A 13716-nucleotide genomic window follows, 5' to 3' on the forward strand; every position below is an offset into this window, starting at 1 on the left:
ATTACCTCTTATCCTATCACTACAGTCTCTAATGAAGAGTCCCTCCCCAGCATTCCTATAGGCCCCCTTCAGATACTGGAAGGCTGCTATGAGGTCTCCACGCCTTCTCTTCTCCAAGCTCAACAGCCCCAGCTTCCTCAGCCTGTCTTCATACGGGAGGTGCTCCAGCCCCATGATCATTCTCGTGGCCCTCCTCTGGACTTGTTCCAACAGTTCCATGTCCTTTTTATGTTGAGGACACCAGAACTGCACACAATACTCCAGGTGAGGTCTCACGAGAGCAGAGTAGAGGGGCAGCATCACCTCATTCTACCTCCTGGTCACGCTACTTTTGATGCAGCTCAGGATACAGTTGGCTTTCTGGGCTGCAAGCGCACACTGCCGGCTCATGTTCATTTTCTCATCAACCAACATCCCCAAGTCCTTCTCCGCAGGGCTGCTCTGCATCTCTTCTCTGCCCAACCTGTAGCTGTGTCTGGGATTGCTCCAACTCAGGTGTAGGACCTTGCACTTGGCATGGTTAAACTTCATGAGGTTGGCATCAGCCCACCTCACAAGTATGTCAAGGTCCCTCTGGATGGCATTCCTTCCCTCCAGCGTATCAACCGAACCACAGAGCTTGGTGTCATCGGCAAACTTGTTTAGGGCGCACTCAATCCCACTGTCCATGTCAGTGACGAAGATGTAGAACAAGACCAGTCCCAACTCCGATCCCTGAGGGACACCACTTTTTACTGGTCTCCAGCCGGATATTGAGCCATTGATGACAACTCTTTTTGTGCGGCCATCCATCCAGTTCTTTATCCACCAAGTGGTCCATCCATCAAATTGATGTCTTTTCAATTTAGAGACAAGGATGTCATGTGGGATAGAACAATATTAAAAAGACATCTGAACCCCTGATAACCTTTTGATCAGATCTTTTGACTTTATAAATGTAGGCATGGTAAGTGATCACCACAATGAGGTATTAATTCTTTATAGTTATCCTTTGGGTGTGTGTACGGTAACTACAAACTGTTGAATTCTAGAGGAAACGTTCGGTAAAAATAGCCAGAACATAAAATGGACCAAATTTGTCCCAAAGGTGACAGTAGAGACATCTCAGCAAAAATGGGTTTGACCCAGAAAGCTTAAATACCAAGGCATTAATAAATTAACTAAGCCTAAAAGTGAAGCTTGAAAGTTCAACATAAACTACATCAAATATCTTTTATGCATAAGCAGGCTGACCCTCCAGAACGTACGCATTTATATGCATGGTAATTTCGCCCTTTTATGGATATTGGTCTTTCTTCATATCATGCAGTAAATAGATTTCAGCTGAAGACAAGCTGTACTGAACACATCTACATTCTGAATTACTGCTGTCTTCTCTAATGCATATTTGTTCTGGCAATTTTAAGTTCCTGCAATTTGGAGATCACATATAAAGTGACTTTGATGTTCCAGCTTGCTTAGTGATTTTTATTAGATCCAAAGAAGTGACTGTATATGCAGAGCACTTTGAATTAAAGAAAAGAAAAAAAACAGATTTATTTATTCAGTTCTTGGCACATAATAAAATAATCAGGAGTTACAGTGCAAGTGAAGAGTACTTGTTTGATATTACTTTTTAACATAATGAAATGTTGACATGAGAAAAGGGGAAATCTTTAAGCAAATTCTAGGGGTTTATATTTAATGTTAAAAATGAGCAGTTAGCCGAAACAGATCCTTCCTAGCAAATCATGATATAAAATTATTTTTGTTAGCAGAAAAGAGAAAGGGATAGGTTAGTAAACCGAGGTTTATTATTTCCTTTTGTTTTGTTTTTTTTTTTTATCATTTAAAAAACTGATCTTATTAGTAGTGATAAGAAAATGTAAAGTTAAAAGGAAAAAGAAACAACAACAATGAGGACACTAGTTAGAGTATAAAACCATAGCCAAGCTGTGAAAACACCATATATTCCAGCAGGCCCTTACCCTAAACTACACCTGTAGATGAAATGAATGTAACGTCTGACATTCTGAAACAGTGGGAAGAGTGGCATATGGAAAATTCCTCTTTCTGCTTTATATGGACCATGATTCAACAACATTATCTCATGGTAGACTGGAACAGGTGGGAAGAGTTTATCAGCATATACAAGCATAAAAAGGCACCTCAGCGTCATGATGCCATGGTATAAATCAGAACACATGGCATGAGCTTTGTAATTATTATTCCTTTGCTGAGATCTGCATCATTTTAGTTACAGTTGAGAAGAAACTCTTCACAGTAGACCGAGAGAAATCAGATCAATATTATGCCAATTTGCTTTAAGTAAAAGAAAATTGGTAACCATCAAAAAGACAGCCTTGGTCTTGAGGTGGAAGGTCTACCTAGAAAATGCAGCTAGTGACTATAGTGGACTATAGTCTTTTACCTACACTAAACTCTGATATTCATTAAACATTATTGAGCAATGACAAAGAACCTACTACTTAAAAAGGCTCTGTCAGTTTGAAGAAAACCAGTTCTTTACTTCCCAAACAGGTGGATGATCAGATCTCTTACATCCTATAAACTACAACAGAGATGCTCTTGAAGGACACAGAAGAAAGCAAAACAAAAGAAACTAGAGAGGTATCAAATCTGTTCCTACTTCCATCTGTTTAATGGGAATGCTAAGACTATATTTGGATATGGAAACACAAAGGACCCCAAATTATACACTCTACCATCAAAATTAACGCTAGTGATGGCTGTGCAGATGGACATCTCCATAATTAAAAGTCAGTGAGACCACTTGGAATTGAGGAAATTGATTTTCAGTGTATTTTCATCGACTATCAAGCTGACATCTACTCAATACCTTGTTATTTGTAAAACAAATAACACGCAGCTATACATTCAGTCCAGAAGTGTTTACACAAAATCAATGGGAGATCAGAGTTGTTACTGGTATCTTAGGCTCCTTCACTAATGATATTTATTAGTTGAAAGTGACCACTAATCAGATGGATGACGAAGATGAGTATAACCAGCCACATCTTTTTGTGATCTTTGATCAAAGTAACCCTTGCTGTTCCCAGCAGTGATCTCAGTGTATTTAGAAAGAAATAGTAAATGAGACCCACCTCTATGAACTTAAATCAGTTTTTCAAGAAAAATCAAGTTAATGAATCTGAATTTTAAAGAAACGTATATTTTCAAATGGACTGCTGGATTATTAAAGCTCCTAGATTAATGAGATTTGAAATAAGAGATTTTACAGTAATTAAATTTCAGCATAGTCAATACAACAACTGATAAAACCTTGCAAAGGCAACACATCATTCATTCTATTTTCTTTGTTTGCACATTAAATGTAGGGTATTTTTAAACCTTGACTCACAAACAGTAAATGCAGTTCTTCAGTCTGTGATGCCTGCTTCCCTGGTGAAGGGCCAAAGCCTCATAGTTTATACGTGAAAAAGCCTAGGAAAGCAGGAAAAAAAAAAAAATCCCTTCTCTCTGGGTGACTTTTTCTTTATAGTCAGCAAAATCAGAGCTGTCTATTGCTCTCTGAATATTTCATAGACTCATCTGGGTTTTGCTGAATCTTAGTGGAAGTGATATAATGAAAAATAAACAATAAGGGTTTGCCCTGTTCTTATGTTCCAGATATTCTCCTGCTTGTAAGGTGAATCCTTAAAGGCATGTGAGTATGTCTAGAATAATCTCAAGTCTTAGGTTTGTGTTGACTAACAGCATAGTACAGATCATAAAAAAGGGAAGTGGGTGATTCTTTCATCTAGCCAGATACTCCTCAGAATTTTAGTGATTGGATTAGATATACATAGAATTTATGGATGCATATACCTTCTGTATGTAATCTAGTGAAAGTTACTAATGAAATAAAATGGTAACTGTCACAACTGTAATAATTTTATGATATTCAAACATGAGAGGCTCCTAAAAATATACTTTTTAAAGACATTGTTACTATCTGATTGAATAACTATTAATGTGAATGAAAACTAGAAGTTTAATTAATGCTTCTGGTTTGGTTTGGTTTGTTCCTTTGGTAAGTGAGTAGGTAATTCTTCTCTACCAAGTAACTCAACTGGAAACAAAGCAAAACAAATAAAATTAAATGTGGCTAATATGTCTGTGTTGATTGCTGTATTACTCTTCATCTTCAGTCTAGCCTGACACACTGAATTGTATGGACAGATATACATAGCTTTTTCTCAGCTACAGCCTTGGAGAGGTTACCAGAAAATTATTAACAAAGGCCAATAAAGTTTAGTTGGGGGTTTGTTTGTTTTGTAGGTTTGGCTTGTTGTGTTTGTTTTTTTTTTCTTTTTTAATTTGTGAGGTATATGTCAGAATATTATCATGAAAATGTGCCATTGTTCAGGTTTTAGACTGGCTATGTAGCTCCCTTCTGCTGATCGTATTGAACATGTTCTGGGAAATATAACCCCTTAGAAAAAATTAAGCCCATAGTTTACTATCAAGGTAATATTAGTGTTCAGTTATGGCTTTTCACTGATTTCTTGATCTGCATGCCTATACATGCATTTGTATTGCTTTAGTAATTTTTTTTTTTTTTTCTCTGAGGAAAGGGAAAAAAATTTCCTCAAGACGCTTTATCTTTTTTACATTGGCACCAGGCACATGCCTGATCACTCCTCTGATTAGTGGCAATAAAAAAAATCTCAAGCGTCCTCACTTTTCCACAGAATGAAAACACAAACTTGAAGTAAATTTCATATAAAAAGGGAACAGCACTAAGAATACAAAGCTTCTGGGATGCAAGACACATTTTACACTCTGCTGTGATGATTTCATCAAACTTAGCTTGCTTGAAAAGAAAAAGAATATGTGCTGAAGTCTTAGATCTCTGAAAAAATGGTTTAATCAGGAAAGACTTTTCAAAGACACATAGAAAGCTATAGCCACTTCCACTGACTGACTGGTTTGCTTTTAGAGCACTGCTTCTAGCATTCATATGCTTTCAGGTTTGGGTAAAGTTGAGGCTCCAAGTCTTTTGGTTGTAAATATCTACAAGACACAGATAATTGGTAAAATAGAGTCAAGTTCAAATTGGGCAGTAGCTTTTTTGAAAGTTGGTGGTCTTGCCTCAGTTTGCATTCTTTCTGATCAGCAAGGATACTGACTTATTAATCTATGTTGATGGTTAGGTCATTTAATATTTATTGATAAAAATAACATAAGCTCCCTTTAAGCAGAAATATTTCTGTTAACTGTAATGTGGTTGTTTATGGACATGAAAGATATTATTTTGAATCATAACTGTTGGGTTTTATTTTATCTTGCAGTGACTAACTGATTTGACATATTTGTAAATGAAGGTTATTTTGCTATCTTGTAAAAAAGCAGTCAAGAAGTTCCATAATCAAGATGTTATAATATTCAGAATGAACAATTCAGCAGATGAATTTATCACCCTATCTCACTTACTGGAACTATAATACATCAGTTGAATGATGTCAATATATTTGGGGGCTAGAAGGAAATAGGTTTTGTATAGAGGGATTTGTTCAAATGTAGAACTATATACTTTTCACCTTGGAAAAAAAAAAGGACAAAACACTGAATATATAATTACTTTTTCATTAATGGAAATGGTCTTTTTATCCAGAAAATCTTTTACATTTTCTCAAGATTTTAATGCCTGCCTCTCTCAAATAGATGAAAACTCAAAGCAGAGCATTTGCAGAATGCAAGTCTCAATAGCCTGTTTGGGCATAGAAGGCATATATTTGTGAGTGCATACCATGCACTCAATGCATATGCACAGATCACTTCTCTGGCATTAACAGTTTAACATACCTGTCATGTACTTTTATTGTTTTAAAAGACAAGTAAATACTTTTATTCTTAAATAATTTTATCTGTTTCCAGCTACTTCAGAGCATCAGTGCAGTGGATCAAGATGACTCAGCAGAAGGTCACCATTTTAACTTCTCATTGGCTCAGGAGGTCACAAACAACTCACTTTTTACTGTCAAAGATAATCAAGGTAGCGTCATTCATGTAGCTCTTTAAGGCCTTCCTAAAGAAGACCATGCTTCTAGTGGTCCTCACATCACTAGTTTTATAATCTCTACTTAATAGAAATTGTCATTATAAATTATAAACATTACAAAACAATAAATCAATAGTACCAAACAGTTTAGTTTCCTTTTTCAGATGAGTAACACAAAAAGTCAGCTTTATTTCAAAGAAAGAAAAAATTTTGAGATGAAAAATACATTGGCATTCCTTAAAATTAATTTTCTTAGTGTTGCATGTGGTGGAAAATACCAGCTTTCTAGATAAATTATCTATTTGTCCAAGAAACAACGTTGACAGAAAGAGATCGCTGTTAGTATGTCTGTTAATTCACCACTTCATCAAGACCAAAATTCTAAAAACAAATAAGAATGGAATATTATTTCCTCATACATTTTAAACTGCATATGCTGATTACTGATGACATCATATGAATGTATTCTGTATATATTTTAATATTATTCAGAACCAATAGGATTGGGACTGTTCTTAAAAGAGTGGTAAAGAGACGTATCAAGCAAAACCAGTCTGCAGTGAAGAGTGCTATATGTGATGAAAATTCAGGGAAGATGAACACTTAAAGTCAGTCTACTGAGACTACAAAGACGAGCTTCTTCAGCCTCAGCTGAAGTACACATTGTTCTTACTGGCTTCATTAATTATTTGAACGTTCTAGTTAGGTGAATAAATCAATGGAAAAAAGTTTTTGAAAGTTCAGACTATATTAAATGGTGAGCCACTCTCAATATTGTCAAAGTTAGTCAATGTATTAATATGTATTTCAATTCCCAGCTTCACTAACTTCTTAGTGCCAAGAAGAGATTATATTAAGGTCAAATTGTGTACAAGCCGCAAGCCTTTTCCATCTTTGCTCATTCTGCGCAAAGCCTGAGCAGAGCCACATATAAGGCCATATATCCAATTCCTTTTGGTGGCTATTGATGGGGGAAAATTATCTTTTAAAATATGGTATCAACAGCTTTCAATCTCCCTTGTTCCACTGCGTTTCTTACAAATAACAACATGAATTAAGATAGTCCTAGGCAAAAGGAAAACTGACTCTACAGATCTGGAGCATTTTATCTTACAGTTACTTTCTGAGCTATGACAGAAACCTAGAAGAACTTAAATGTGAGGGGTTAGCTTTAGTAGACTTTTTTTATAAATGCATTATTTATATAATGGTAGAAATACTTTTTCAGTTTTCTATGTACGTGTCTGCACACATGCAGTAATTCACCATTTCATGATAAAACAGTTCTGACATGTAAATATTTACAGATTCTACTTTCTATTATACATATAGGGTTAATTTGTTTTAAACAGGCTAAGTTTCAGATCTGAGTTGATATGCAAGAGAAACTGAACTTAGCATTTCTTGTACAGAACTGATATCTAAAAACTAATAGATATAAAGCAAGATAAAAACCTCTGCTAACTTTTCACTAATTTAGATGGTAGGAGCTCAGCTAGTTCCAATTCTTGAGTCAGGGAAGGAAATAAAATACTAAATTAGTGGATTTTTTTCTTGCTTTCTCCTCTTTCCCTTGCCACCTGCTTGCTCTGTGTGCTGCCAGACACATTTTTGAAGCTTTTTGATTGGTAAACTGTCTATAATTTGTCTGTGAACTGCTGGATTGGTAGCAGCTGGTTATATGGAACCATTTTAAGAACCAATTAATTAGTCTGGGCAGGTGTCAGGTACTGAACACAGTAGGATTTTTTTTTTTAGCTCTGAACATTAAAATCAGCTCCTAGGTTAATTTTTTTATTGCCCCTGGAATACATGTGTCAAAATTAAAAGAAATTTATTCATGATTGACACAGAAAACCTACCACAGGTCAGTGCCTGGTTTACTTTTTTAGCTTTATGAAGATGTAGCTTTGGACAGCATCATTGTTTTTAAATAGGTCAGATTCCACTGGAGTTTTACAGTTGTTGTTAGAAAGTGACGAATGCATATAATGCATAATCATTTATCTTCTAGATAACACAGCTGGAATTTTCACAGCAAAAAGTGGCTTCAGGAGGCAAGAACAGTTTTTTTACTACTTGCCGATCTTAATTCTGGATAATGGAACCCCACCACTGACAAGCACAAATACTCTCACTGTTACTGTCTGTGACTGTGACACCAAAGTTAATACCTTCTACTGTCGATATGGAGCTTTCATGTACTCCATGGGTCTCAGCACTGAAGCTTTAGTTGCTGTTTTGGCTTGCATATTGATACTCCTAGGTATGTATGATTAAGACAAATTAATTTATTTCCTTCAACAGTGGGCTTAGTTAAGTGACAAAGATGTTCCCATTCCCTTTACTGGAAGGCAGGAAGTACTGTGCTATTTAGACAATATTTAGGTAAAAAAATGCAGTAAGGCAAATGTTTAATTTATATTCTGTTTTCTTAACTATAATTCTCTCTCCCCTCTCCCTTCCCCTCTCCCTTCCCCTCTCCCCCCTCCATTTGAATTCTAACACAATGTCCTTAAAGTTGCTTCTAATTGAGTAATGGTCCTACCTAGTCCTCCAGCATTGATAATAATAAAGATTTGAGAGTCCAAAATCCATGTTGTGCCCAAGTAAAGCTGAAGACAGCATTAAATAAGAAAATTGGCTAGTATAAGTATATATTATAAAGAAGTAGCAACCTACTCATTCTGCCTTAGGTATGCCAAATATAGAGCTAAGATCAATAAAAAATAATAAAGGAAAAATAGGATATTATACTCTCTAAATAAACTAAATAACTAAATAAACAAGCATGGAGTTTCTTTGTCAATTAGTACGGTCGCATCTCCAGATAACCTTTTCTCCAAATGTTGGACATCTTTTTCTTCTTAGGAGACACCATATTAACCTCCATTACATTTGGGACCTTGTGGATGTGTAAAGTGGGTTTGAGAGCAATTTAAATGCACAGGAGTTGTGCTTGTGCCTTTTCAAAGGGTTATGCATATCTGATAAATGATGCTTAAAAACCAGAGCAAGCTCCTAAGGCCCCCCTGCACTGCATGGGGCTATGGCTGTTACAAGGCATACTGAAGTGACAGCACTCAAGAAACTGCTTCTTCACCTGGAGAAGACTGCTATCACTGCTACAATGTACAATGCGTGTGCCTTTTCTTCAGTAAAAGGATATACCTGCAGCATTCAGTGACTGACACATTATAACAGCAGGCACACTGAACTAGTCATTCCCTAAACGTTAAATATCCATCCTGAAACTCTGTACGTGTCTGAGTTAGGGAGGCTAAGGTATGGTAGCTTCTGAAGCCAGGAAGGAAAGAGAAGGGATAGAGATGGGTAGATTGTTTGGTTTTTTTTCCAAGGCAAAATGACTGACCTTAGATAGTGATCATGGGCTTCAAGACCAAATTCAAGTTGATGCCAATAAAGATACAGAAAAAGACTTCTAAATCTCTGCTGTTTAATATGACAGACCCATATTATGCCATATAGCTGTATGCATCATAAAATGCCATATCCAAAAATGCCCCAAAACAACTGCAAGATTATGTAGTTATACATTATATAATATAACCTCTACTGCCTATAAATAACAGCGTGCAACAAGAATCATACATACCATCATTAACTACAAGAAAAAGATGAAGGTTGAAACTGAAGGTTTGCAGCTCTATTCCAATGCTGTATTTTGATCTGTCATAGTAACAACAGAAGATAAGAAAGTCAAGTCAAATAGAATTAATGGAATTATTTTGAGCATTTAAAAAGTTTTTTAAATCACAATATTATGAATTCTGTCCAGAGAGTTACAGCTTATTTTCCTTAGCATAAGAATAGAAACTGGCTCTAATTATTTCCTGTTGGTACCTTTGACCTCTTTACTGAATCTCTTGTTGATAACTCTCTGATATTTTTCCTAAAATGAAAGTCCATAATTTAGTCCCACAGTTAAATAAGTTACCCAGAAGCAGCATGCTTACCTGTTAATTATGAGTCAGCATCTTCCTACAGCTTTGAACTCTCAGGATAATGTGACAAGCAGGAAACTGCAGAAACAGCATGGCTTACAAAAAAATATATGTGTTTTTATTTATCCCTATGAGCACATTGAATATATACTGCAAAGATGAAAACAATGGAGGAGCAACTCATATTTATTCTGTCTAGATGTGAATACTTTTGGAAAGACGCTAGCCATTTTTTGACTGCATAGCAAAGTCCAGGAATGCACTGTTCTCCTTCCATCTCCTGGTTTCAAACAGAGAAACCAGGAACATACTTGTGAATTTCTAGTTTCTAGACTTGCCTGTACTGCCAGAGTTACCTTATTTAAATTTGAGCTTTCTTTGTCCCAGGCAATCTTCAGAAGCAGCACTGGAAAACAGTCCCCCTGACTGAAATCCTGCCTTAAACCTTGTAGTCAGTGTGAGCTTACAGGCAGGCCAGTGTGCATTTCAGGTTTTCTTTGATTGTTGCAGGGTATCTGAACCTGGTCACTTTGAGTTATGCACTAAAGGGACTGAGGATCAGGCAGACTATATCACTGCATTACACAGACCATCAGTGGAATTATTCATCAAGGGCTTCTAGGTTGCTTGCAGAGAGGTCCTTTCTCCAGCTGGAATAAACTCTTGGTGTCTACTGGGCCTATGGATATCACAAAAGTCAAAGCAGGGATATAGGTAAACATATTAATCAGAAAGAAACAAATAACTAACCTACTATACTCTTTACAGACACAAATATTTTAAATGCATTAAATCTTCCACAGTATTTTTGTAATTACTTAAAATTAGATAATAGGAGTTTCTATAGATAGTGGTTTTATAATGTTTCCCACTTATATCTGGAACCTAAAGTTTCAGATTTTTCCATTTTCCTGTATCATCATGCTTACCATTAGAAGAGTTCACCATGCAAAGGGGTTGAAGAGTTGAAACTATATCTTGTAAATATAGAATAGCACTGCAAAATTTTTGTTTCAAATGCTTTCAAGTTTTGTGTGAGTATATCACAACCAAATGAAATAGTATACAGTAAATATGCAGAAATAAAGTCCTACTTCAGGTATCGCATAGCCCTGTGTAAGGTAAAGTCCTGTCATTGTTGGTAATTGTATCATGTTATGTCCTGAGTAAAAAAATACAATCCACAAACTCCTTATTAAATAAAGCTGCATTCAAATTTAGTTAAAAACTGAAATAATTAATCTCTGTGGAAGTCACAGACTATTTCAAAGGATCATTCAGCTGAAAATGGAATGAGGTAAGATTAGGAAATAATGCATTAAAATGAGATTTTAAAAAAACTTTCATATAAGAGAGAAACAAGGTGCTCTGATTCATAGGCCTTGCAAGTAAGTACTGTTACAATGTCATGTAACATATAGTTTCCAAATATCCTAACCAGCATACCAAAAATAATTGAACAACACCCTGCATAGTCTATAGAATGGAATGAATCAATCAACTGAGGAGGATATCTTGCTTATTGCCTCAGTTTTCATTTGATCTCCCTAGGCTTTGATCTGAGACAGAGTGAGAGATTAAGAATTTAAATTTTGAATATTAAGTTGATATATTTTGTGAAAAACCAAGAGTTTCAAAAAATATAACCTATATTTACATCAGTTTCAAACTCATCTGTACCAAAAGAACTGTTCCATTTCATTTACCTATTTTATAAGTCCTTTTAGCTATTTTCCTAGCACATATTCTGCTCATCTTTAAACAATAAAATTCATAAAAATTACAGCTCTATAAATTTGTTAATATTTATAATATGTAATATGTATAATATGTTCATATGTAGGTTAGTGTATGATAGCAGTGATATTAAGAAACATTAAAATTTTTAATTCTTTCTAAGCACATTCAAAATTTCTGGGTCTATTTTCTGTTTATTTTTTCCATTGCGCTTTTTGGTTTTGCATTTTTTTTTTTTTTTTTTTTGTCAGTGTTCTTTTTGGCCATTCTAGCCATAAGGCAGCAGAGGAAGAAGTCTCCCTTTTCAGAGAAAATTGAAGAAGTCAGAGAGAACATTGTCAGATATGACGATGAAGGAGGTGGCGAGGAGGACACAGAAGCCTTTGATATTTCAGCACTGAGGACCCGCACTGTCATTAGAACGCATAAACCTCGGAAGAAAGTTACCACAGAAATCCACAGCCTCTACAGACAGTCTCTGCAGGTTGGCCCTGGCAGTGCTATCTTCAGGCAATTCATTTCAGAGAAGCTTGAAGAAGCGAATACAGATCTCAGTGTTCCCCCATATGACTCACTTCAGACCTATGCATTTGAGGGGACTGGCTCTTTGGCAGGATCCCTCAGCTCTTTAGATTTGAACATGTCAGATGCAGATCAGAGTTATGACTACCTTAGAGAGTGGGGACCTCACTTTAAAAATCTTGCAGTCATGTATGCTTCCCATAGAAGTGTGGGGGATTAGTTACTCTTTCATTTGTTGCTTTGTTTTCCTAAATCTCAGCAACCAAAATAATAGTGGATTTTTAAAAAGAAGATCATCCCACATTTAAGCATGAAAATAAATGCCCAAATGTTCTTCCTGGAAAGTCTTGGATGTAGAGATCTTTTTGAAAATCACACCAGGCATCTCTTGAGGTGAGGGTATGGAGACTCACATTTGAAAATCTCAAGGCTATTTAGGTGACTGAATGTAAACTGTGCAGCTATCTAGATCTAGATATCTAGATGGATATCTAGACTCCATTCTGGATACTGAAAAATAATGGACCCTGGAAGTGCAAAAGGAGTAGAAGCCATACATAGATATTGTAAATATTCTATCATGCACAAGCTTTAAACTGTTTCCAAAGTTAAGACAGATTTTTGCTGTTGCACTTGAATATATTAACCAAAGTTAAACATGTGTATTTATATAATGCTTCATTATATAAATATAATTCTGTGAAAAAATAGACCCTAGATATTCTAACACCATTATCAGAATTGCTCACAGAATCGCCTATTGTTCTTAAGATGATAAAACTAAAACAAATGTGTTTTCCTATAGTGTAAAAATAAAGACCTATTACAACATCAGCAAGTGTTTGCTGCCATTTTAGTTTTAATGGAACTATTGCAAAATGCATAAACCAATACTTAATTTAGCAAATAAGATAGAAAAAACAAAACCAGTTCAAGTTAAAATCAATACTCAACCTAAATACTACAATCAACCACATTATATGTTACTGTACTTAGTAAAAAATGTTTTCAAAATACAGGCTTTTTTTCCTTTTACTAAGAGTTTAAAGGATGACAGATTTACCAGCACAGATTTACTTTTTATTATGGAATAAAAAATTATCTGCAGTAGCCAGTTTTATTATAACAATATTAAGAATCTTTAAAATGCTAAGCTGATAGTTATAAAACTTTATGTATAACTTTAGATAATAAGATAATAAAATGCCTTAATGTTAATCCACTTTTGAAAATGGCCATTCTGCAGGACTTAAATCTGACTTCAAAATTAATTTCCCACTGTATTTTTTCCAACCATTCCATAATGAATACAAAGCTGTCTCAGAATAATTCTTTACCCTTAATTATATTACAACCCAGCAGCAATTTTAGATCCAAGGTCATCAAATATGTTCAAAATTGTTTGCCCGGAAAAAGCAACCTCCCTATTTTTTATTTACCTCTCTTCCATCATGTACTTATTTTAAAGAAATTTCATCATGTAATCAA

At 35.3% G+C, this 13716-nt stretch overlaps 1 protein-coding gene across 3 annotated transcripts in view; it reads left to right on the forward strand.

The window, feature by feature from the left end:
* CDH19 (cadherin 19) overlaps positions 1-12684 on the forward strand; it is a 114106-nt gene extending 101422 nt beyond the window's left edge. For all 3 annotated transcript variants that reach the window (XM_057397399.1, XM_057397398.1, XM_057397400.1), the window contains exons 10-12: positions 5881-5998; positions 8019-8270; positions 11958-12684. In XM_057397399.1, the coding sequence (XP_057253382.1) occupies positions 5881-5998; positions 8019-8270; positions 11958-12448 (861 nt within the window). In that variant the 3' untranslated portion in view covers positions 12449-12684. The remainder of the gene's footprint in view (positions 1-5880; positions 5999-8018; positions 8271-11957) is intronic.
* The last annotated feature ends 1032 nt before the right edge of the window (positions 12685-13716 follow it).

The sequence above is a fragment of the Pezoporus wallicus genome, unplaced genomic scaffold, assembly GCF_028554395.1.
Source record: "Pezoporus wallicus isolate ANWC-B61680 ecotype Strahan unplaced genomic scaffold, APGP_CSIRO_Pwel_v1 contig_227, whole genome shotgun sequence".
Lineage (NCBI taxonomy): Eukaryota > Metazoa > Chordata > Aves > Psittaciformes > Psittacidae > Pezoporus > Pezoporus wallicus.